This window comes from Balaenoptera borealis (assembly GCF_965194805.1).
Source record: "Balaenoptera borealis genome assembly, chromosome: 10".
Taxonomy (NCBI): domain Eukaryota; kingdom Metazoa; phylum Chordata; class Mammalia; order Artiodactyla; family Balaenopteridae; genus Balaenoptera; species Balaenoptera borealis.
This window is the reverse complement of record NC_138874.1, coordinates 58,030,017-58,054,149: the sequence shown is the minus strand read 5'-3', so window position 1 is coordinate 58,054,149 and position 24,133 is coordinate 58,030,017. Positions and strand designations below refer to the sequence as shown.

The window sequence follows — 24,133 nt, the reverse complement described above, 5'->3', positions numbered from 1 at the left end:
GTTACCTTTTATATTTAGATCAACAATCTGTCTGGAATTAATTTTTGTTTATAGTGTAAGGATGGGGTCATTTCTTTTTTCTATATGGATATTCAATTGTCCTAGCACCATTTATCAAAAAACTCTTTCCCTGCAGTGCCAGTTTTTTAAAATCAAAAGTTCATTTATACTAGGTCTATTTCTACTTCTCTCTTTTATTCCACTGGACTATTTGTCCATCCCTGTGTCACTGTCTTACACTGCAGTACTGTAACTAAAGCTGCAGTCTTCATATCTGATAGAGTAAATCCTCTTACCTAGTTTTTCTTCAAGTGTTTATTGCTTTACTTAGTCCTCTGTATTTCCATATACATTTTAGAATCAGTTTATTAAAATCTCTTCCCCCAACTCCAAATCTGTTGGGATTCTGACTGGGACTGCACTGAATCTAATAGATCAATGTGGATAAAACCGACATTTTTGCACTATTTACTTTTCTAGTCCATGAACATGCTATATCATTACATTTATTAACTCTCCTATAATTTTATGTTTCTCTACATAGAGGTCTTGTACATCTTTTGCATGATTTATTTATTTATTTGGTTATTTATTTATTTTTTAAACATCTTTATTGGAGTGTAGTTGCTTTACAACAGTGTGTTAGTTTCTGCTTTATAACAAAGTGAATCAGCTATACATAAACATATATCCCCATATCTCCTCCCTCTTACGTCTCCCTCCCACCCTCCCTATTCCTCCCCTCTAGGTGGACACAAAGCACTGAGCTGATCTCCCTGTGCTATGCGGCTGCTTCCCACTAGCTATTTTACATTTGGTAGTGTACATATGTCTATGACACTCTCTCACTTCGTCCCAGCTTCCCCTTCCCTGTGTCCTCAAGTCCATTCTCTACGTCTGCGTCTTTATTCCTGTCCTGCCACTAAGTTCTTCAGAACCATTTTTTTTTTTAGATTCCATATATATGTGTTATCATACAGCATTTTTCTCTTTCTGACTTACTTCACTCTGTATGACAGTCTCTAGGTCCATCCACCTCACTACAAATAACTCAGTTTTGTTTCTTTTTATGGCTGAGTAATAGTCCATTGTATATATGTGCCACATCTTCTTTATCCATTCATCTGTTGATGGACACTTAGGTTACTTCCATGTCCTGGCTATTGTAAATAGAGCTGCAATGAACATTGTGGTACATGACTCTTTTTGAATTGTGGTTTTCTCAGGGTATATGCCCAGTAGTGCGATTGCTGGGTCATATGGTAGTTCTATTTTCAGTTCTTTAAGGAACCTCCATACTGTTCTCCATAGTGGCTGTATCAATTTACATTCCCACCAGCATTTATTGTTTGTAGATTTTTTGATGATGGCCATTCTGACTGGTGTGAGGTGACACCTCACTGTAGTTTTCATTTGCATTTCTCTAATGATTAGCGATGTTGAGCATCCTTTCATGTGTTTGTTGGCAATCTGTATATCTTCTTTGGAGAAATGTCTATTTAGGTCTTCTGCCCATTTTTGGATTGGGTTGTTTGTTTTTTTGATACTGAGCTGCATGAGCTGCTTGTAAATTTTGGAGATTAATCCTTTGTCAGTTGCTTCATTTGCAAATATTTTCTCCCATTCTGAGGGTTGTCTTTTCATCTTGTTAATGGTTTCCTTTGCTGTGCAAAAGCTTTTAAGTTTCATTAGGTCCCATTTGTTTATTTTTGTTTTTATTTCCATTTCTCTAAGAGGGGGGTCAAAAAGGATCTAGCTGTGATGTATGTCATAGAGTGTTCTGCCTATCTTTTCCTCTAAGAGTTTTATAGTGTCCGGCCTTACATTTAGGTCTCTAATCCATTTTGAGTTTATTTTTGTGTATGGTGTTAGGGAGTGTTCTAATTTCATTCTTTTACATGTAGCTGTCCAGTTTTCCCAGCACCACTTATTGAAGAGGCTGTCTTCTCTCCATTGTATATTCTTCCCTCCTTTATCAAAGATAAGGTGACCATATGTGTGTGGGTTTATCTCTGGGCTCTCTATCCTGTTCCATTGATCTATATTTCTGTTTTTGTGCCAGTACCATACTGTCTTGATTACTGTAGCTTTGTAGTATAGTCTGAAGTGAGGGAGCCTGATTCCTCCAGCTCTGTTTTTCTTTCTCAAGATTGCTTTGGCTATTCAGGGTCTTTTGTGTTTCCATACAAATTGTGAAATTTTTTGTTCTAGTTCTGTGAAAAATGCCATTGGTAGTTGGATAGGGATTGCATTGGATGTGTAGATTGCTTTGGGTAGTAGGGTCATTTTCACAATGTTGATTCTTCCAATTCAAGAACATGGTATATCTCTCCATCTGTTTGTATCATCTTTAATTTCTTTCATCAGTGTCTTATAGTTTTCTGCATTTGGGTCTTTTGCCTCCTTAGGTAGGTTATTCCTAGGTATTTTATTCTTTTTGTTGCAATGGTAATGGGAGTGTTTCCTTAATTTCTCTTTCAGATTTTTCATCATTCGTGTATAGGAATGCAAGAGATTTCTGTGCATTAATTTTATATCCCGCTACTTTACCAAATTCATTGATTAGCTCTAGTAGTTTTCTGGTAGCATCTGTAGAATTCTCTACGTATAGTATCATGTCATCTGCAAACAGTGACAGCTTTACTTCTTCTTTTCCAATTGGTATTCTTTTATTTCTTTTTCTTCTCTGACTGCTGTGGCTAAAACATCCAAAACTATGTTGAATAATAGTGGTGAGAGTGGGCAACCTTGTCTTGTTCCTGATCTTAGTGGAAATGGTTTCAGTTTTTCACCATTGAGAACGATGTTGACTGTGGGTTTGTCACATATGGCCTTTATTATGTTGACATAAGTTCCCTCTATGCCTAAGTTCTGGAGACTTTTTATCACAAATGGGTGTTGAATTTTGTCGAAAGCTTCTTCTGCATCTATTGAGATGATCATATGGTTTTTCTCCTTCAGTTTGTTAATATGGTTTATCACATTGATTGATTTGCATATATTGAAGAATCCTTGCATTCCTTGGATAAACCCACTGGGTCATGGTGTATGATCCTTTTAATGTGCTGTTGGATTCTGTTTGCTAGTATTTTCTTGAGGATTTTTGCATCTATGTTCATCAGTGATATTGGTCTGTAGTTTTCATTTTTTGTATACGTTTGTCTGGTTTTGGTATGAGGTTGATGGTGGCCTTGTAGAGGGAGTTTGGGAGTGTTCCTCCCTCTGCTATATTTTGGAAGAGTTTGAGAAGGATAGGTGTTAGCTCTTTAAATGTTTGATAGAATTCGCCTGTGAAGCCATCTGGTCCTGGGCTTTTGTTTGTTGGAAGATTTTTAATCACAATTTCAATTTCAGTGCTTGTGATTGGTCTGTTTATATTTTCTATTTTTCCTGGTTCAGTCTCGGAAGGTTGTGCATTTCTAAGAATTTGTCCATTTCTTCCAGGGTGTCCATTTTATTGGCATATAGTTGCTTGTAGTAATCTCTCATGATCCTTTGTATTTCTGCAGTGTCAGTTGTTACTTCTCCTTTTTCATTTCTAATTCTATTGATTTGAGTCTTCTCCCTTTTTTTCTTGATGAGTCTGGCTAATGGTTTATCAAGTTTGTTTATTTTCTCAAAGAACCAGCTTTTAGTTTTATTGATCTTAGCTTTTGTTTCCTTCATTTCTTTTTCATTTATTTCTGATCTGATCTTTATGGCTTCTTTCCTTCTGCTAACTTTGGGGTCTTTTTGTTCTTCTTTCTCTAATTGCTTTAGGTGTAAGGTTAGGTTGTTTATTTGATATGTTTCTTGTTTCTTGAGGTAAGATTGTATTGCTATAAACTTCCCTCTTAGAACTGCTTTAGCTGCATCCCATAGGTTTTGGCTCATCGTGTTTTCATTGTCATTTGTTTCTAGGTATTTTTTAATTTCCTCTTTGATTTCTTTAGTGATCTCTTAGTTATTTAGTAGTGTACTGTTTAGCCTCCATGTGTTTGTATTTTTCACTGATTTTTTCCTGTTATTGATATCTAGTCTCACAGCATTTTAGTTGGAAAAAATATTGATATGTTTTCAATTTCCTTAAATTGACAAAGGCTTGATTTGTGACCAAAGGTATGATCTATCCTGGAGAATGTTCCATGAGCACTTTAGAAGAAAGTATATTCTGTTGTTTTTGTAATTTATTTATTTATTTATTTATTTATGGCTGTGTTGGGTCTTCATTCCTGTGCGAGGGCTTTCTCTACTTGTGGCAAGCGGGGGCCACTCTTCATCGCGGTGCGCGGACCTCTCACTATCGCGGCCTCTCTTGTTGCGGAGCACAGGCTCCAGACGCGCAGGCTCAGTAGTTGTGGCTCACGGGCCTAGTTGCTCTGTGGCATGTGGGATCTTCCCAGACCAGGGCTTGAACCCGTGTCCCCTGCATTGGCAGGCAGATTCTCAACCACTGCGCCACCAGGGAAGCCCTATTCTGTTGTTTTTGGATGGAATGTCCTATAAATATCAATTAAGTCCATCTTGTTTAATGTATCATTTAAAGCTTGTGCTTATTTATTTTCATTTTGGATGATCTGTCCATTGGTGAAAGTGCGGTGTTAAAGTCCCCTACTATGATTGTGTTACTGTTGATTTCCCCTTTTATGGCTGTTAGCATTCGCCTTATGTATTGAGGTGCTCCTATGCTGGGTGCATAAATATGTACAATTGTTATATCTTCTTCTTGGATTGATCCCTTGATCATTATGTAGTGTCCTTCTTTGTCCCTGTAATAGTCTTTATTTTAGTCTATTTTGTCTGATATGAGAATTGCTACTTCAGCTTTCTTCTGATTTCCATTTGCATGGAATATCTTTTTCCATCCCCTCACTTTCAGTCTGTATGTGTCCCTAGGTCTGAAGTGGGTCTCTTTAGACAGCATATATATGGGTATTGTTTTTGTATCCATTCAGCCAGTCTATGTCTTTTGGTTGTAGCATTTAATCCATTTACATTTAAGGTAGTTATCGATATGTGTGTTCGTATTACCATTTTCTTAATAGTTTTGGGTTTGTTATTGTAGGTCTTTTCCTTCTCTTGTGTTTCCTGCCTAGAGAAGTTCCTTTAGCATTTGTTGTAAATCTGGTTTGGTGGTGCTGAATTCGCTTAGCTTTTGCTTGTGTGTAAAGGTTTTAATTTCTCTGTCAAATCTGAATGACATCCTTGCTGGTTAGAGTAATCTTGGTTGTAGGTTTTTCCCTTTCATCACTTTAAATATGTCCTGTCACTCCCTTCTGGCTTGCAGAGTTTCTGCTGAAAGATCAGCTGTTTACCTTATGGGGATTCCCTTGTATGTTATTTGTTGTTTTTCCCTTGCTGCTTTTAATATTTTTTCTTTGTATTTAATTTTTGATAGTTTGATTAATATGTGTTTTGGCATGTTTCTCCTTGGATTTATCCTGTATGGGACTCTCTGCGCTTCCTGGACTTGATTGCCTATTTCCTTTACCATATTAGGGAAGTTTTCAACTATAATCTCTTCAAATATTTTCTCAGTCCCTTTTTTTTTCTCTTCTTCTTCTGGGACCCCTATAGTTCGAATGTTGGTGTGTTTAATGTTGTCTCAGATGTCTCTGAGACTGTCCTCAATTTTTTTCATTCTTTTTTCTGTATTCTGCTCTGTGGTAGTTATTTCCACTATTTTATCTTCCAGATCACTTATCTGTTATTCTGCCTAAGTTATTCTGCTATTGATTCCTTCTAGAGAATTTTAAATTTCATTTATTGTGTTGTTCATCATTGTTTGCTCTTTAGTTCTTCTAGGTCCTTGTTAAACGTTTCTTGTATTTTCTCCATTCTATTTTCAAGATTTTGGATCATCTTTACTATCATTACTCTGAATTCTTTTTCAGGTAGACTGACTATTTCCTCTTCATTTGTTTGGTCTGGTGGGTTTTTACCTTGCTCCTTCATCTGCTGTGTATTTCTCTGTGTTCTCATTTTGCTTAACTTACTGTGTTTGGGGGTCTCCTTTTTGCAGGCTGCAGGTTCATAGTTCCCGTTGTTTTTGGTGTCTGCCCCCAGTGGCTAAGACTGCTTCAGTGGGCTGTGTAGGCTTCCTGGTGGAGGGGACTGGTGCCTGTGTTCTGGTGGGTGAGGCTGGATCTTGTCTTTCTGGTGGGCAGGACCATGTCTGGTGGTGTGTTTTGGGGTGTCTGTGAACTTATTATGATTTTAGGCAGCCTCTCTGCTAATGGGTGGGGTTGTGTTCCTGTCTTGCTAGTTGTTTGGCATAGGGTGCCCAGCACTATAGCTTGCTGGTCGTTGTGTGGAGCTGGGTCTTCGTGTTGAAATGGAGATCTCTGAGAGAGCTTTCGCCATTTGATATTATGTGGGGCCGGGACGTCTCTGGTGGACCAATGTCCTGAACTCGGCTCTCCCACCTCAGAGGCTCAGGCCTGACACCCGGCCGGAGCACTAAGACCCTGTCAGCCACACAGCTCAGAGGAAAAGGGAGAAAAAGAAAGAAAGAAAGAAAGAAAACTAAACTAAACTAAAATAAAAATAAAATTAAATTAAATTAAAATTAAATTAAAAAGTTATTAAAATAAAAAATATATTATTAAAAATAAAAAAGCAATTAAAAAAAAGAAAGAGAGAAAGAAGAGAGCAACCAAACCTAAAAACAAATCCACCAATGAAAACAAGCACTAAAAACTATACTAAAAAAGAAAACAAAAAAAAAACCACAAAAAAATGGACAGACAGAACCCTAGGACAAATGGTAAAAGCAAAGCTATACAGACAAAATCACACAAAGAAGCATACACACACACACACTCACAAAAGGAGAAAAAGGAAAAATATATATATATTTAAAAAAAAAAAAGGAAGAGAGCAAGCAAATCAATAAACAAATCTACCAATGATAATAAGCTCTAAATACTAAACTAAGATAAACATAAAACCAGAAACAAATTAGATGCAGATAGCAAACTCCAAGTCTACAGTTGCTCCCAAAGTCCACTGCCTCAATTTTGGGATGATTTGTTGTCTATTCAAGTATTCCACAGATTCAGGGTACATCAAGTTGATTGTGGAGATTTAATCCTCTGCTCCTGAGGCTGCATGGAGAGATTTCCCTTCTCTTCTTTGTTCGCACAGCTCCTGGGGTTCCGCTTTGGATTTGGCCCCACCTCCATGTAGGTCACCTGAGGGCGTCTGTTCCCCGCCCAGATAGGATGGGGTTAAAGTAGCAGCTGATTAGGGGGTTCTGGCTCACTCAGGCCGGGGGAGGGAGGGGTACTGAACGCGGGGCGAGCCTGCGGTGGCAGAGGCCAGCATGACATTGCAACAGCCTGAGGCACAACGTGTGTTCTCCTTGGGAAGTTGTCCCTGGATCACGGGACCCTGGCAGTGGCGGGCTGGCAGTGGCAGGCTGCACAGGCTCCCGGGAGGGGAGGTGTGGATAGTGACCTGTGCTTGCACACAGGCTTCTTGGTGGCTGCAGCAGCAGCCTTAGCGTTTCATGCCCATCTCTGGGGTCCGCACTGATAGCCACGACTCGCACCCATCCCTGGAGCTTGTTTAGGTGGTGCTCTGAATCCCCTCTCCTCGCGCACCCCAAAACAATGGTCTCTTGCCTCTTGGGAAGTTCCAGACTTTTTCCCGGACTCCCTCCAGCTAGCTGTGGCGCACTAGCCCCCTTCAGGCTGTGTTCACGCAGCCAACCCCAGTCCTCTCCCTGGGATCTGACCTCCAAAGCCTGAGCCTCAGCTCCCAGACCCCATCCACTCAGGTGGGTGAGCAAAGCCTCTCAGGCTGGTGAGTGCTGGTCATCAGTGATCCTCTGTGTGGGAATCTCTCCGCTTTGCCCTGTGCACCCCTGTTGCTGCGCTCTCCTCCGTGGCTCCGAAGCTTTCCCCCCTGCTCACCCGCCGTCTCCGCCAGTGAAGGGGCTTCCCCGTGTGTGGAAACTTTTCCTCCTTCACAGCTCCCTCCCAGAGGTGCAGGCCCCATCCCTACTCTTTTGTCTCTGTTTTTTCTTTTCTCTTTTGCCCTACCCATGTACGTGGGGAGTTTTTTGCCTTTTGGGAGGTCTGAGGTCTTCTGCCAGCATTCAGAAGGTGTTCTGTAGGAGCTGTTTCTCATGTAGATGTATTTTTGATGTATTTGTGGGGAGGAAGGTGATCTCTACGTCTTACTCCTCCGCCTTCTTGAAGCTATCTCTTGCATGATTTATTTTTAAAAGTCATTTTGAGTTTCATCTCTTAAAGTTTCATTTTCTAACTATTTGTGGCTGGCATATAGATATGCAATTCATTTATATATATTGACCTTGTATCTAGTAACCTTATAAAACTCACTTATGAATTCTAACCAATTATCTATATACGTTCTTTAAATTTTTCGATGTACAAAATCTATGGATCATGCCAATTGTTTTTCTTTCCAATATTTTCATCCTCTGTATCTTTTTCTTGCCTTCTGTACTGGCTAGGACTTCTCATTCAAAGTTGAATGCAAGTGGTACTTTTACCCTCTTCCCAGACAATGAAGGAACATTAGAACATTTCAAGTTCACTTGCCCCCTCCAGACGTATATGCTACTGTCGTATGTTTTAGTTTTTTCTGTATTTTAAATTCTATAAGAGTTTATTATAATTATTTTATACATTTAATATTCATTTAGATTCGCTCACAGATTTACCATTTTCATTGCTCTTCATTCCTTCCTGCTTTTTTTTTTTTTACTTTCCACTTGTGATAATCTTCTTTCTGCACAAAGAACACTCTCTAGTATTTCCTTTTGTACAGATCTACTGGTGACAAGTTCTCTATTCGTTTGTCTGGAAGCACCTTTATTTCACCTTTATTTTGGAAGGATATTTTTGCTGAGTATAGAATTCTAAGTTGACAGTTATTTTCTTTCAACACATTGGAGGTACCATTCCATTACCTCTGGCTTTCATTTCTGCTGTTGAGAAGCCAGCTATCTAACAGTGACTCCTTTGAAGGCAAGCCTTTCTTTTTCTTCTTTGGCTACTTTTAAGATTTCTTCTTTGTCTTTGTCTTTTGCAGTTTTACTACTGATGTGTCTAGATGTGGATTTCTTTTCCTTTATATTGGTTGTATTTGATGGAATTCTTAAATCTATAAATTAATGTCTTTCATCATTTTGGAAAATTCTCAGCCACCATCTCTGCAAATATTGTTTCTTCCCATTCTCTCCCTCCTCTCCTTCTGAGATGCTAATAAAATTTAAAATATATTAGGCCTTTTCACTCTATCCTCTGTATCTCTCACCCTCTCCTATATTTTACTTCTTTTTGTCTTTCCATACTTTATTTTGAATGGTTTCTTCTGATTTATTTCCAGGTCACTCTATCTCTCTTATGTCTAATCTGCAGTTAAATCCATCCATTAAATTTTATTTCTAGAATTTTCATTTGTTTTTTAAAAAATCAAGTTATCTGCCAATATTCTCAACCTTACCTTTTATCTCCCTGAATCTAGTAAGTATAATTATTTTAAAGGCTATGTCTGATAAATCCAGTAACTAGATCTCCTATCTGTGTCTGTTTCAAATGTCTATTGTTTCTGTAGGTGTTTTCCTGTGTATCTGCTTATTTTTTATTGTATGCCTAACTTTGTATTTGCAAAATTATTTGTAGTAATAATGTAAGGCTTAGGATAATATTATTATTATTATTATTAGGATAATGTTATCTCCTCCGAGGGATGATTAATGTTTTCTTTGGCCTGGAACCAGTGATATCAGCACTCTGGGATCACCAGCATTCTAGGACTACCTCAATCCAATTTACAAGATTGGGATGATCGAAAGATGAGCTACAGTCTCTGAGAGAGCCTACAACAGGTTCTTCTGTTCTACAGTAGTGGCCTTTAAAATTCCACACCAAAGCAAAAATGTTTCAACCTACTTTAGCAATCCCTGGACATGAATCTCTGTGGCTTGAATAGAGATATTGAATCTTGAATCTTGAATCTCTATCTCTATCTCAATGCTTCCAAGGGAGCATTGTTCTGATTACCTAGGATGCCATAACTAGAAACAGAAGTAAATATTTAATTACTGATGATGACAGATAATGAACGAATAGCGGTTGAAGGGACTGTGGAATCTTTTTAAAAATGGATAGAATCATGGTCTGAATCAAGTAATATTGACCTAAGGGATAACTGTTGGATTAAAAACTTGAGGGAATGCCCTCTAGGTTTCATCTAAGTTGCTATTACTAGGCCACTTACCTATCTTTGCTGAGGATGTAAATGTACACACTAACTCAATTTATTCAGATCTATTCTATGCTTCCTCTTTTGGGCAACAAGCATTTACTAAGCAACTACATGCTAGACTCTCTTCTAGAAATTTGGTAATTTGATAATAAGTGAGAAGAGATACACATAGAGCTTGGTTATGAAGGAAAGGGGGTCAGAGAGGGAGAGTTTGATAACATACGGAACACAAAAAATATACTGGCATAAGATTCTGGAAGGGGGTAATGGGATTAAGAACAGGTGGAAGAGCTAGCCCTGAGCAGGAAAATGCCACCTCTTATTTGAATTTAAGGAAATAGTGTGAAAGTAGGTATGGATACTATTAAACTCACAGGGTTTAGGAATTTGCAAGCTTGTATCTGTTAAGCTCAATTTTCCAGGAGAGGTAGGAGGCAAAGTTAAAGGTGGGATGAGGAGCTTGATGTGAAGTCTTAGAATAACTAATGAGAGGGTTATGGCGGAAGAAAATCTAATTAGAAACACAAGCAGTGGTCCAATCCACACTATTACATGATTTTTCTCTAGCAATGTTCAGTAGCCTGGATATAGGATAAATAGCTAAATTTATCCAAGATTAGAAGTTTATAGAGTATATATGGTGGAGAGACAATGGAGCAGAGATTGAACAGAATGACAATATGGTCTAATTTGGACAGAAAAGGAAGCAACACACGAGGAAGGTGACAGAAAAAAGTTAAGAGAGATGTCAGGAGCCTAAAGGTTTAGGCATACTAAATTATTAGGCATGCTAATTTTTATTCTAAGTAGGTCCTGAATGGCCACTGAAGTAGTTTGCTGGAGTAGAATATAAATGCTGGATGTTGGAATTGAGATGACAAAGGGTAATAAAGGCTAGGTCAGTGTTTCTTAACCTTTATTCATCATTGTTCCCTTAAGTTGCCTTTTTAGATATATTTTCCTTAATTGCCCCTCCTCCCCAAAGAAGTTTTTTTTAAAAAAACATTTAAATATTTATTTATTTATTTTGGCTGTGCCAGGTCTTAGCTGCAGCACGTGGGATCTTTGTTGTGGCATGCGGGCTTTTTAGTTGCAGCATGCATGTAGGATCTAGTTCCCCCACTAGGGATCGAACACGGGCCCCCTGCATTGGGAGCGTGTAGTCTTACCCACTGGACCACCAGGGAAGTCCCTCAAAGAAGTTTTAACACCACAAATATACTGTGTATCTGTTTATCTGTTGTAATATCTAAGATGTTTTACTCCCCCAGAACCAATTTTCACCCCCTTGAGAGTGACCTCCCCTTTGTAGAAAACGCCTGGGCTAGGGGGCTGAATGGTGGTTCACATGCCTGCTGAAGTAACTTTGCTGAATGGCAATTCTTATTGTCAGGCTCCTTTTTCACATGATAGAAAATGGTACTCAGGTCTCACTGAAATATTAGTCAGTAAAAGTCAATATTTCACTTGATTTTATGATGTCAAGGAACTTATCTTTTGAAAATTCTTTGGAACTTAATATACTTTTGGAATATATTTAGGTTGCTAATAAATGCTCATTGAACAGTTTAAATGCTGTTGAACAGGCATGTTGTTTCATGGGTGTTAATTATGGATACTGATATGGGGAAGAATATTTAACATGAGAAACTCTATTTACATTTTATTTGGTCAATGTTTTCCTATTCACAAAAGACTAAATTGTTTACTACTGCTATTTTACAACTTGTCACTTGGGGGCAGCAAAAACATTTAGGAATCACAGAAGTAGGACAGCATTTAAATAGTAGGACAGATAGGCACTGTATTAGGCATGGTAAGGAAATAAAAATTGAAAAAAACACCTGAACGCCTTGCCTCAAAAGATATCATAGTCTAGTAGAGGGGAAAAGACATTGAACATGAATAATTATAATACAAGATGGCATAGGATAAGTGAAATGAGAGGCACAATGCACTATAGGAATTCAGAAGAGGGACAGATCAAAGTCGGCTGCAGGGAAGTAGTCAAAGGTTCATGAAAAATAAGCATTTAAGTAAACCTTGAAATATGACAGGTAGCGATCTACAGGGAAAACCTTCCCAGTTAATAGAATGGTATGAAGTAAGGAAGGAAGTGGTGAAAAACTCAGGGCATTTTGGGGGAAATATAGACTACACAGTTGACCCTTGAACAACATGGGTTTGAACTGCACAGGTCCACTTATATGCAGATTTTTTTCAATAGTAAATACTACAGCACTACACGATCTGCAGTTGGGTGAATCCCCAGATGTGGAATCATGGATATGGAAAAACTATGGATACAGAGGAACCATGATATGGAGGGCTGACTTTAAGTTATACATGGATTTTTTTACTTCACAGAGGGTTGACGCCCCTAACCCCTGTTGTTCAAGGGTCAACTGTAATTTGATGTGTTTAAAATACCTAGTACATACACAGAGGAGCTGAGAGACATTTGGAAAGGACAGCAACCAGTTATGAATATTGGGCTAAGGAGTCTGGATTTCAGTCGATAAAAAGAATCCATTAAAGGGGTATATGAAGGACAGTGACAGGGCAGAGGAAGAGGGAAAGAAACATAGACAGACACATACACATATGCAAGCCATGTCCAGAGGTGTGGTTAGATAAGATTGATTTGGCTGTCAGCTCTGTTCAGGTAGCGTGACGAACATGAGCCAGACATGGGATTAGGTGCTAGAGACACTGGGCAAACAATAGCAGGACACGAACAGTTTACTGTCTCTTCTCCACTAGACATATTTGGGAGGCCCAGAAAGGTTAAATAACACCCTTGGGCTTTCATTTTCCCACACAAAAATAGGCCTATGACCATTGGTCTAATGACAACAGAAACAAAATGCCTATGTTCAACAGTGGCCATATAAAAATATAAGAGAAGCAACTCTCAGCTTTCTTCTGATACCTAAGAAAATAGAAAAGGTTTCTCATATCTCTCAGCTATTTCAAATACTTTTTATTCAAGGGAGCCTGGATCTGTGGTTGTATCACATATAGCAATAATAAATAAGTAATAATAAATCCTTCATACTTCCTAAAGTGACCATTATGGATTTCCAAGCTACTAAAAATACAGCACTAACAATAAAAATTAGTTCTAGACACTGATATTTAAAATATGAGCCTTGGTTGATAAAGAATAGAATAGTGATTAGATATCTAATTTTCACCTGTCTTCCATGAAGTAAAAACAACAACAAACACCTATACTCCTAATATATTTAGAAGTAGCCCAGAGTTTAGTTTAACTATTTGATTAGTTATCACCAATTCTCCATTCCAAACATTCAATAAAGACCAAAAGCTTGGGACTACACCATCTGACTGCTAAATTAATCACACAGTACATAAAAAGCCAAGCCAACTGAGCAAGTTATCCTACAGCTGACCACTCTTCTCCTTTGCCTTCTTATTCTATAGCTTACTATAATAATTTTATGAATTTAATGGTTTATATGGCTCTCTTAAAAGTCTGTTTGCTCCATGAGGGCCAAAGCCATGTCATATCTATCTCTCTATCTCTAGCACTTAGACTAGTGCCTGATACATAATTGTCATGCACGTGCATGTGCACATATGTGTGTTTGTGTGAGTGATTATGTATAAAGGATAAATGATTACTTCAAGGGAACTGGCCTTAGAAAGAATATGAGAGAAAAGAGAACTACTTTGACAACCAACATTGTACTATCTCATGGAAAGTTACTTGAAGAGGAATTCTTACCTGGCGTGTCATTACAAAATATGCATACATTGCCATGGCACTTCCATAAGTGATGAAGTAGGTAACTGGCTCCATGATGTCCCAGGAATATTCCCACCAGGTAAGCCGGGCCAAAATGCCAAACTGTGTGGCCATGTAGGCAAGTCCACCCCATAGCACCAAAGTGGTCCTCTTCTCAGCTTTTCTGCTAATCTCAATTCGTACCTACAGGGCACACATGACAGGTCAACTGTAAAGCATTTTGACATAGAACCAATCTTAAACTCTTATTTAAACTGTTCAATGTTCACTAAAGAAACGGCTCGTAATCAAGATATAAGTTAGTCTCAATTCTAGGAAATATAGTTTGTCTTCCTAAATAATATCTGTAGTTTTTACTGAGTACTATTTTATAGGAATAACATTGTTGATACACTTGTGTTTCATGTTTCATCCTAGAAGTAGCTGAAAATATGGTGAAATTATGGGAGTGAATAAGCAAGTTTCAGCGGGTCTTTATCCAACCACAAGATTGCTTTCTTTGAAAGAGAGAAATAAAAACATGCCAATGTTCTCTCACTGCAGCGTACAAGATTTAATCTATCATTAGTTTTTTACTCAAAAGGTCTACTAGGGGCAAAACAGCACAGTGGGTCAGAGCATGGACTCTGGATTCAGAACGGCTGAGTTCAGGCCCTGATCTGCTCATTACCATAACTTCATTAATGAGTTGTTCTGAGGATTAAATAAGAGAATACAAGTAAAATACTTAGGACAATTCCTAGCACATAGTAAATATTCAATAAGGGATGATAATTATTTTGCTATAGTTGGTACATTAAAAAATGCTTTACATTTTGAAAATACCAGATTTAAATTTCATCCCCCTTCACAACAGTTTCTCAAATTTAATTTATCCAACATTTCTAATGGTCTTAAATTTAATGAAAACAACCTTGAGATATGTGTTCCTTACTTTTAAAGAAATCAGAAAAAGCACAGTATTAAGAGTATTTGTTCCCTTCCTTAATCTCTAATATAGTCTGGTTTCTTAAAATGGAAATACTTGTATTTTTATTTAAAAAAAAAGGATGACACATGTTCATTGTAAAACACTTAGGAAAGTGTAAAGAAGAAAAATCATTCATAATCCTACTATTCTATTAGCATTTGGGAATATGTTCCTTCTAATTTTTTTCTTTGTATATATGTGTGTGTGTGTGTGTGTGTGTGTGTGTGTGTTGTGTGTATGGCTATATGCATAATACACTTAAAAACTGGATCATAGTATGCACTAATATACACATTGTTTTGTAATTTACTTTTCATAAAATACCATGAAGTGTTTTCTATAGAATATTAGATCTACACGATTGTTTTTAACAGTTGCATAATATTCCATATAATATTAATTCTTAAGTTGGCTAAAATGATTATCCACCTCACTTAGAACCCTTCTTGATCAGCAATTATTCCAATCTTTGTTGTAAAAGTAGTAAGTCTGGTTAAGGGCAGTATATTTAGATCTCAAAGCCCTATGTCCATTATCAAGGCTCCAAACTATTCCTTTTTAAGTCCTTTCTTAGCTTTAATCAGAAGCTTTGTATGATTCAGTTCCCAAAACTAGTGGACTAGTTTGATTGACACAATGCAATCACACAAAACTCGGAGGGAAAAAAAGCAAACATATACGCTCTGGAAAAAATACTGGTGAAAAGAAAAGTGTGAAATTTGAATCTGCACCTTTTCCAGGGGCGCCAGTTGTTCTTTGAGATCTTCTAATCTTTCGATAAGCTCCCTTTCCTTGTTTAACTGGTGCTGCTCGATGCACAAAGTAGTGTATAACTGCTGGACCAGTGTCTTTACATCATTCAGTGTTGCTGCGTTTTCATAGCTTAAGAGGTCTGAAAGAAAAATATTACATTTTTTTAAAAATGTATGCCTTAAATGAAGAGTTGCTATTCCTAGGGCTATTAATGATAAGAACAAGGCAGATTCATCCACTATAGGGGTCCCACCTTCAATGTTAAACTGAAGGAAAGGGATAGTTCCTTTTTAAAAAGCAAGAGTCTATAAATCCTAGAAAGTAAGCTCATATTTGGGCAACTTGAAAATTTTGAAGCCAACATCCACCATTATATTCTTGGAAGTATAAGTGCTACAAATGAGGCTACAAGTAATAATAATCTTCATTAGATAAAGACAAAAAATTTAAAGTAATATGTCAAAAACTAGTAGAGAGGTTTAGAATTAATCTGATTATCATGCTTATTAAAATTCTGATCTATAATTTATCTGTGGTCTTGCCATTTTAATTGGTCATTTTTTCCCTTTAGTAACTAACACTTAAGGAAAAAATATACAGTAGTTCAAATTTGCAAATACAAGGGTATAAATAAAACTATCATTATCCTAATAATCTTAGCCCCTATATATCTTCCCCCTAGCATATCAATTTTTATTTATTCCCGTTGGGCAAAGACAGAATAGCTGTATGGGTCTCAATATCAAGCTTGAAAGGGCATGAAGTTATGAGAATAACTGAAAAGGTAAAAGATTAAATAATTCTTTGATTCAATATCCTCTTCTGTGAGTAGCATGTGCTTCCAGAAATCTAAAAATTGTTTTGAAAATTTAATAAAAAGTCAGCTGATCTCAGCTGTCAAATAACTTTTTAAAAAGCACCAGAAGTAAAGCTTTTGTTTCAGAATCTTATTAGCCTTAAATGTGACATTTTGTTAGCTACAGCAGAAGGTCAGCCTTTTTCTAAATCAAAATAAGCCACAGTCAGAATTAGAAATGTGTGTATTTCAAATATTCTTCAAGGATGTCTTTTAGTACAGTTATCACAGAAATTCAATCAATAAAAAAATTCAAATAAGGGTAGCAAATTGGATTAGAGAAGAGCTGATATAGTAAAATGGGATATAGCACCTAGCATAGTATCTTGCATGCTTCAGTGAATGTGTGCTGCATTAATGGCAACAGATAAAAGAACACTTTGAGTTCTAGAAGTCATCTATGTCAACAGAGTCTGCTTTGCACTAAAGTTGCAGCTCACATTCACATATGGTTCTACACTTTCCAAAGTTACAAAAAGAGAAAACTGCACTCTAGAATGTCATAGTGAAGTGGTAGAGTCCATGCCTCCTGACCCCCAGGCCTGGAACTGAGTTATGAGGCTTTTACTATATCAATATTAATATTTCTCCTGCAAGCTCAGTCCTCTTTCTTTTTTTTTATTATTTATTTTATTTTTTGCTGCGTTGGGTCTTCGCTGCTGCACGCAGGCTTTCTCTGGTTGCAGCAAGCGGGGGCTACTCTTCGTTGCGGTGAGCGGGCTTCTCACTGCGGTGGTTTCTCCTGTTGTGGAGCAGAGGCTCTAGGCTCACGGGCTTCAGTAGTTGCAGCACGGAGGCTCAGTAGCTGTGGCTCATGGGCTCTAGAGCGCAGGCTCAGTAGTTGTGATGCATGGGCTTAGTTGCTCCGCAGCATGTGGGATCTTCCCGGACCAGGGCTCAAACCCGTGTCCCCTGCATTGGCAGGCAGATTCTTGACCACTGCGCCACCAGGGAAGTCCTCAGTCCTCTTTCAAAAAGATAATTTTTTAGGTAGGTATAAATTACCTATGGTAAACAAAATCCTCTCACATATATTATCCCATATTTATCCTCATGGCAGCATATAATCCACAATTTATAAATGAGGAATTTTGAGTCCTAGAGAGATAAGATTAACAAACATTTTTGTACTAGGTACTGATCTATTCACTACAGAGGGGAAAAAAAATCAAATATGAGGTGGTTTCTCTCCTTAATGAGGTCTAATAATGATATTCACAAAGCTGCACGGCTAGCAGGGAGTGGGAAAAGGTCTTCTGACTGGTAGTCCAATGACTTTTCTATTCCATGTCCTTTCTTTTTCCATTTCCACTTTCAATACCATAGTTACACTGTATTTGCTTAGAAATCCAAGGAGGGAGAAAAGGAGGGAGGAAGGGAGGAAAGAAGGAAGGGAGGAAAGAAGGATGCAAGCAAACAAACTAAACAGACCCTCTCCTCTTCCTTTTCTTAATGAAGCACACACATGTTAATGATCAAATATGTATAGACAATCATAACCTGAAAATCTATAAAATCTGAAATCAGGCTTGGTATTTGTTTTATAAAAGAGTTTCTATTAGAATGTCATTCATTGAAGACTTATTATTTTAAAATTAATATTCATATTACAGGTTCTGCTGTGTAGAAAATTTATTTTTTATATCAGTCTTTTCTTTCATGGCTTCTTCTGTGTTTTATGTTATAGGTAGAAACATATTTTTCACTCCAAGTTTGCAAAAATATTTCTCTTTTGATTTTTTTCACTATGATAAATTATAAAATCAGCAGCTAAGTGAATGATAATATACATTCATACAATGTAACACATAGCAGCTGTGAAAAAGAATAAGGAATTCTTTATGTTCTGGTATTTTAAGATCTTCAGAATACACTGTTAGGTAAGAAAAGTGGTTTTATACCTTGACATCTAGTTAAACTAGAATTATGTTTCCCCATATATCCCAAATTCCCCCAAATTCCCTGTATGGTTCTGAATTAGAGTTAGCCAAAAGAGAGATTCAAGTGAGGTTTTAGAAGGCAGAAGTGAAGCAGAAGCCATCAGGCTCTGAAGGTTGTCGTTAGTAGTGAGAGACAGATGCAGAGGTGCCTGGAGATGCCGCTGTGTGCCTGCTCTCCTTGGCTCTGCATCCACCTCTTTTTTCTCAACTGCCACCTCTGATGATTAACAGCAAATCCACGCCCACAGCCAGATGCAGCTTTCTAGAGCTGTGCTGTCCAAAACAGTAACTGCTTGCTGTGTGTGGCTATTTAAATTTAAATTAATTAAAATGAAATAAAATTTAAAATTCAGTTTCTCAGCCATACTAGCCACATTTCAAGTGCTCAATAGGCACATGTGACTGATGGCTACCATATTGGACAGTGCAGAAATGGAACATTTTCATCATCACAGAAAGTTCCATTTGATAACACTGTCCTAGGGATCTCTCTACCAGCCCTCCTTTGCTAATTCTTCTTATCCTACTAGTTGGACGCACTTGAATTTCCAGGTTCCCTGGCAAGCTTTGTTTTGTCCACATGTGCCATCACTTCAAAATTAGTAACTTTTCTCTGATCTTCCAAGCTCCCCTTTACAGACTCTTACTTCTTTACCTTCATCTACAACTGTACAAAGTCTCATTCCTATAAAAAATCTTTTATCCCACTTTATTCACATGCTTCTGCTTCCCCAATTGAACCCTGACCGACATGAACAGTATATGTATGATATGCTATTATTTGCATAAAAAGGGAAAAAAGATTTTGCATTCACATTTGCTTATGAATGCACTGACTCTCTGATAGGAAACAAGAAACTAAGAACAATGCTTGCTGGTAAGAGGAGAAAAGGGTGGCTGTGAAACAGGGATGAGAAAATCTTTTCCCATATACTCTTTGACTCTGGGAGTTGAACATTGTGAATGCATTATCATTCAAAGCAAATAAAATTTAATGTGCTACAACATACCTTCAAACAGCAATGAAAAGACTATAAAATGATAATTCATAGGAGATCAATCTCACAGATGTCCAGTTCTAGACCTGGCTGAACACAGAGTTGTTATCTTTCTGATCAGTAAAGCCCTGGCAAACTCAAGAGACAGCTTTATTTTGTTAGATTTTCTTGACAGGAAGAATATGCTTCCAAGGTATTGTCATGGTGGAGGAAAACAACCTCAAACCCTTGACCCTGAAAAATGTGCCCACCTATTTGGAGATGAAATTATAGGAAGAGAGAAGGTAAATCTGCTAATGGCTTAACAAAAACACTTCTGGAATGATCCGTGTATGCTTCACTAAAAATGCAATTAAGATGTTTATTAATGTTTCTGCACATGCCATCAGTGCCAGGATAATTAAAGTACACAAAGACAGGGAGATGTACAAAAATAATGGGGATTAAAAAGTCTTTTCAGCTACTATAATGGTTTGGGAAGGATTCTGGCTATCTGAGTCTCTGATAAGGTATTCATTATAGTTGGTATTTGGTTTGCCTGTTCAACATTTTCTCTCAATTACTTACATTATTAGGAGAGAAGCAAGGTCTCCAATATCCTCTGGATGGATAAATGGGGGAAAGGGCTTAGTGTTGCCAATCAAGATGAGTCTCCTTAGCACAAAAACTTTCAACGACCAGTGCTCACAGGGGAATCCAGCCATATACAGCTTTGGTAACCAAAAGAATGCAATGGAACTTGCAGCTAGCCTTGCTGCTATGACCTGCCCCCTTGTTCCATTTCAGTTTTTTCCTGCCTCTTCCCTCCAATTTTGGCATTAGGTACAAGGGTTGTCAGTACTTAGGTATTCGTAATACCTATGACTGCCAATCCCACATAAACATCAAACATGGCTATATTAGATCCTATATGAATAAGCCCTCTATCCTCAGTGCCTGCTGAAGTATGTGAAGTTAAGGTTTACTGGTGCACAACATTCATAGAGCATTTTTAGCTCTAAAGTGCTATCCATGTACAGGGAAAAGAAAAATAGGAGAGAAAAGCGAAAATTAAAGGGGCGTAAGGAATGAGTAGAAAAAAACTGTGTCAAAACTTAAAAAACTATTCTGGAAAAGTTTTCCATCATTAACTATTTTAACTTTTATTAGATAAAGTATATTTGTTCCATCTGCTCCATGTATATATAAAATCCTAGTGTTCTTCTCATTATCTAACACCCAAAACCTAGTGCCTTCAATTTCTTTTCTCCATTTAGCTTTTTCACTAAAAACAGTGACAGTGTGGGGAAGAGGAGTATGTTTACTCATCTGCATGATCGGCATCCCTCCTCAAATACAGAAATTCAACTGTTCTCTTACTCACTGCAGCTGACAAACAGTGGTGACTGGGAGGAAGATAATATGATGGAAACAAAATGAAAACCTATCTTACGTTTATTTCAAAAGAAAAAAAGATTTTTTTTTACTATGTTTTAAAAATTGAGGGAGGGCTTCCCTGGTGGCGCAGTGGTTGAGAATCCGCCTGCCAATGCAGGGGACATGGGTTCGAGCCCTGGTCTGGGAAGATCCCACATGCCGCGGAGCAACTGGGCCCGTGAGCCACAACTACTGAGCCTGTGCGTCTGGAGCCTGTGCTCCGTGACAAGAGAGGCCGCGACAGTGAGAGGCCTGCGCACCGCGATGAAGAGTGGCCCCCACTCGCCGCAACTAGAGAAAGCCCTCGCACAGAAACGAAGACCCAACACAGCCAAAAATAAATAAATAAATAAATAAATAAATAAATAAATAAATAAAAATTGAGGGAAAAGTGTTTACGAACTTAGTATTATTTAAGCTTCTGTGAAAAAAGTATATAATGACATAATCACTCATTGACTAATAATAACAGAGCTGAGAGAGATTTGATGTCTAAATTTAAATATTAAAATGGTCTTTTAAAGTTTTATACTAATGTTACTATTGAGCTTATGAAATTTTATACTTCAAATAACAATTATCCCATGAATTATAGACTTCTGACCCTTGCAAACTTCACATTCTAATTGACTTCTAGGGAAGGTGGATAGATATCCCACAGTTCTGAGATACAGATAAAACAAAGAGTTGTAAGGCAGCCAAACTGATTACCAGAGAATCAAATATAATTTCTCCCCTTTTCAGTTTCTACCTTTACTTTCCTTATTCAAGTTGAGAATAGACCTATTTAAAAAATTAAAACTTTCATTTCTCTTTTAAAAACACAGTATTAGACAAGATGGTTGGAATTATTCATTGATTAAAATACCTCTAGTTTTTGTTTTTTTTTTTTTAATTTATTTATTTATTTTATTTTTGGCTGCGTTGGGTCTTCATTGCTGCGCCGGCTTTCTCTAGTTGTGATGAGAGGGGGCTACTCTTCGTTGTCCTGCGCGGGCTTCTCATTGCGGTGGCTTCCTTGTTGCAGAGCACAGGCTCTAGGCGCACGGGCTTCAGTAGTTGTGGCACGTGGGCTCAGTAGTTGTGGCTCATGGGCTCTAGAGCGCAGGCTCAGTAGCTGTGGCGCACGGGCTATGTTGCTCCACGGCATGTGGGATCCTCCCAGACCACGGCTCGAACCTGTGTCCCCTGCATTGGCAGGCAGGTTCTTAACCGCTGCGCCACCTGGGAAGTCCCAATACCTCTAGTTTTTGACAACATAAATCTTTACTTTCCAGATTGTTATACTTTATATAAGAATATATTAGTCAACTTTTAATATTTTACTAATGCAGTAGAAAATCAAAATAGAATGAACTCTCTAGGAAATTCACATACACACACAAAAATTGAATATAATGCCCTTTTAAGGTCTATCCATGTTGTTGCAAATGGCAGGGTTTCCTTCTCTCTCACGGCCGAATAATATTTTAGATATACACACACACACACACACACACGCCACATCTTCTTTATCCATTCATCTGTAGATGGACACTTAGGTTGTTTCCATAGCTTGGCTATTGTGAATAATGCTGCAATGAACACGGGAGTGTAGATATCTCTTTGAGATTCTGATTTCATTTCCTTTGGATATATACACCAAAGTGGAATTGCTGGATCATACAGTAGTTCTATGTTGGTCAAAGGGTACCAATTTTCCAATTATAAGATGAATAAGTTCTGGGGATCTAATGTACAGCATGGTGACTATAGTTAACAAAACTGTAATGTATACTTGAAAGTGGCTAAGAAAGTAGATCTCAAGTGTTCTCATCAAAAAGAAATGGTAATTACGTGAGATGATGGAGGTATTAACTAATCCTGTTGTGGTAATCATTTCTCAACATATAAGTGTATCAAATCATCACACTGTATACTTTAAACTACACAGTGTTATATGTCAATTATATGTCAATAAAGCCAGAAAAAAATAAAGAGCAAATTTAAAGAACAACAACAACAAAAAAACTGAGTAAAATAAGGCCTGTACTTCTGTTATTTTAAAGAGAACGTCTAGTCCAAGAATCAGGCAATAAAGAAGAAAAACATATTAGTATAGCTAATATATAGCTAACAATCCTTGGTCTACATGTTCAATTATTCCAACTTAATAAGATCTGATTCAGTAATGTCTTACTATTTAAAGGATTCTTTAACTCATTTAACTCGCTCAATATAGGATGACTACCTAAGTCAATGGGGTATACAAAAATCACAGTGCCTTCCCTCTCTGATCATTTGAAAAGAAAAGGAATGAAGAATTCAGAGAAGAGAATAATCACTTTTGGTTGGCTGGGAGTAAGAAAAAGAAAGAATGGGATCATGAAAGGCTTCATGGAAGAGCTGACATTGATGATTTTGACCTGAGGAAATAGGAGGTTAGGAAGAAAAGAAAAAGGCATCTTAGAGGAAAGGTGAGAAAACACTGAGATGGCAAAGGAAAGAGCAAAGGAACTAGAGGGTGGAGGAAAAGTAGGCATCTTTTAAGAGGAAAAGAGAAAAACTTTAAAGGTAGATGTGGACCAGATTTTGGAGGCATTCAATACTTAGGCTTTTACTTAGAACTTTTTCTACATTAGACACAATTCTCAAAAGCAGAATGGAAAATAACAAATGTCCTAGGAAGCTGATGGAGGGGGTGGTGGTGGTGGAAGGGGAATTAACGACAGCAGTGAGTGACAATGAATATCAAGGGCAAAGAGAGAAAGATGACCAAAAGAGACACACTTCAAAATGTTATTTTAGAGGGCTATTTAGTAGCATCAGTACTGGGCAAAGCCATATCGGAGTGTGGGGTGAAAAGAAAAATCAGTAAAACGAACTTTGTCTTTATTTAAATTTTTGATATTTTGTTTATCATGGATTTTTTGCATTAACTTTGGTTTTTAAAAGTAGTTCATGAAAATATTTGATTACTGAGTTTTTTGGCACCGGAGGCAAATATCCCATTTTTTCGCCTAAAAGCATATTCTTGTCCGAAGTTCCCAAGGACTACTATTGTACAATAATTGACTTTCAAACTGCTAACCTTGAGCCATCAAAAAAAAGGGGTTAATTCCTGTTACAAATGTTTAAGAGGACAGGGAATTCCCTAATTTTTAAGAAAGATTCCCCCAATAACATTATTAAAATAATAAGACTTTTAGCTTGTATGGAAGGAAGGAG

General features: G+C 37.5%; 1 protein-coding gene across 1 annotated transcript in view; it reads right to left on the bottom strand.

Moving 5' to 3' along the window:
- The window catches only part of MCU (mitochondrial calcium uniporter), a 220,877-nt gene that overhangs the window by 5,584 nt on the left and 191,160 nt on the right, over nucleotides 1-24,133 (bottom strand). The window contains exons 5-6 of the mRNA XM_082406902.1: nucleotides 15,695-15,855; nucleotides 13,973-14,176 (exon numbers count right to left, since the gene is read on the bottom strand). Coding sequence (XP_082263028.1) covers nucleotides 13,973-14,176; nucleotides 15,695-15,855 — 365 coding nt within the window. The remainder of the gene's footprint in view (nucleotides 1-13,972; nucleotides 14,177-15,694; nucleotides 15,856-24,133) is intronic.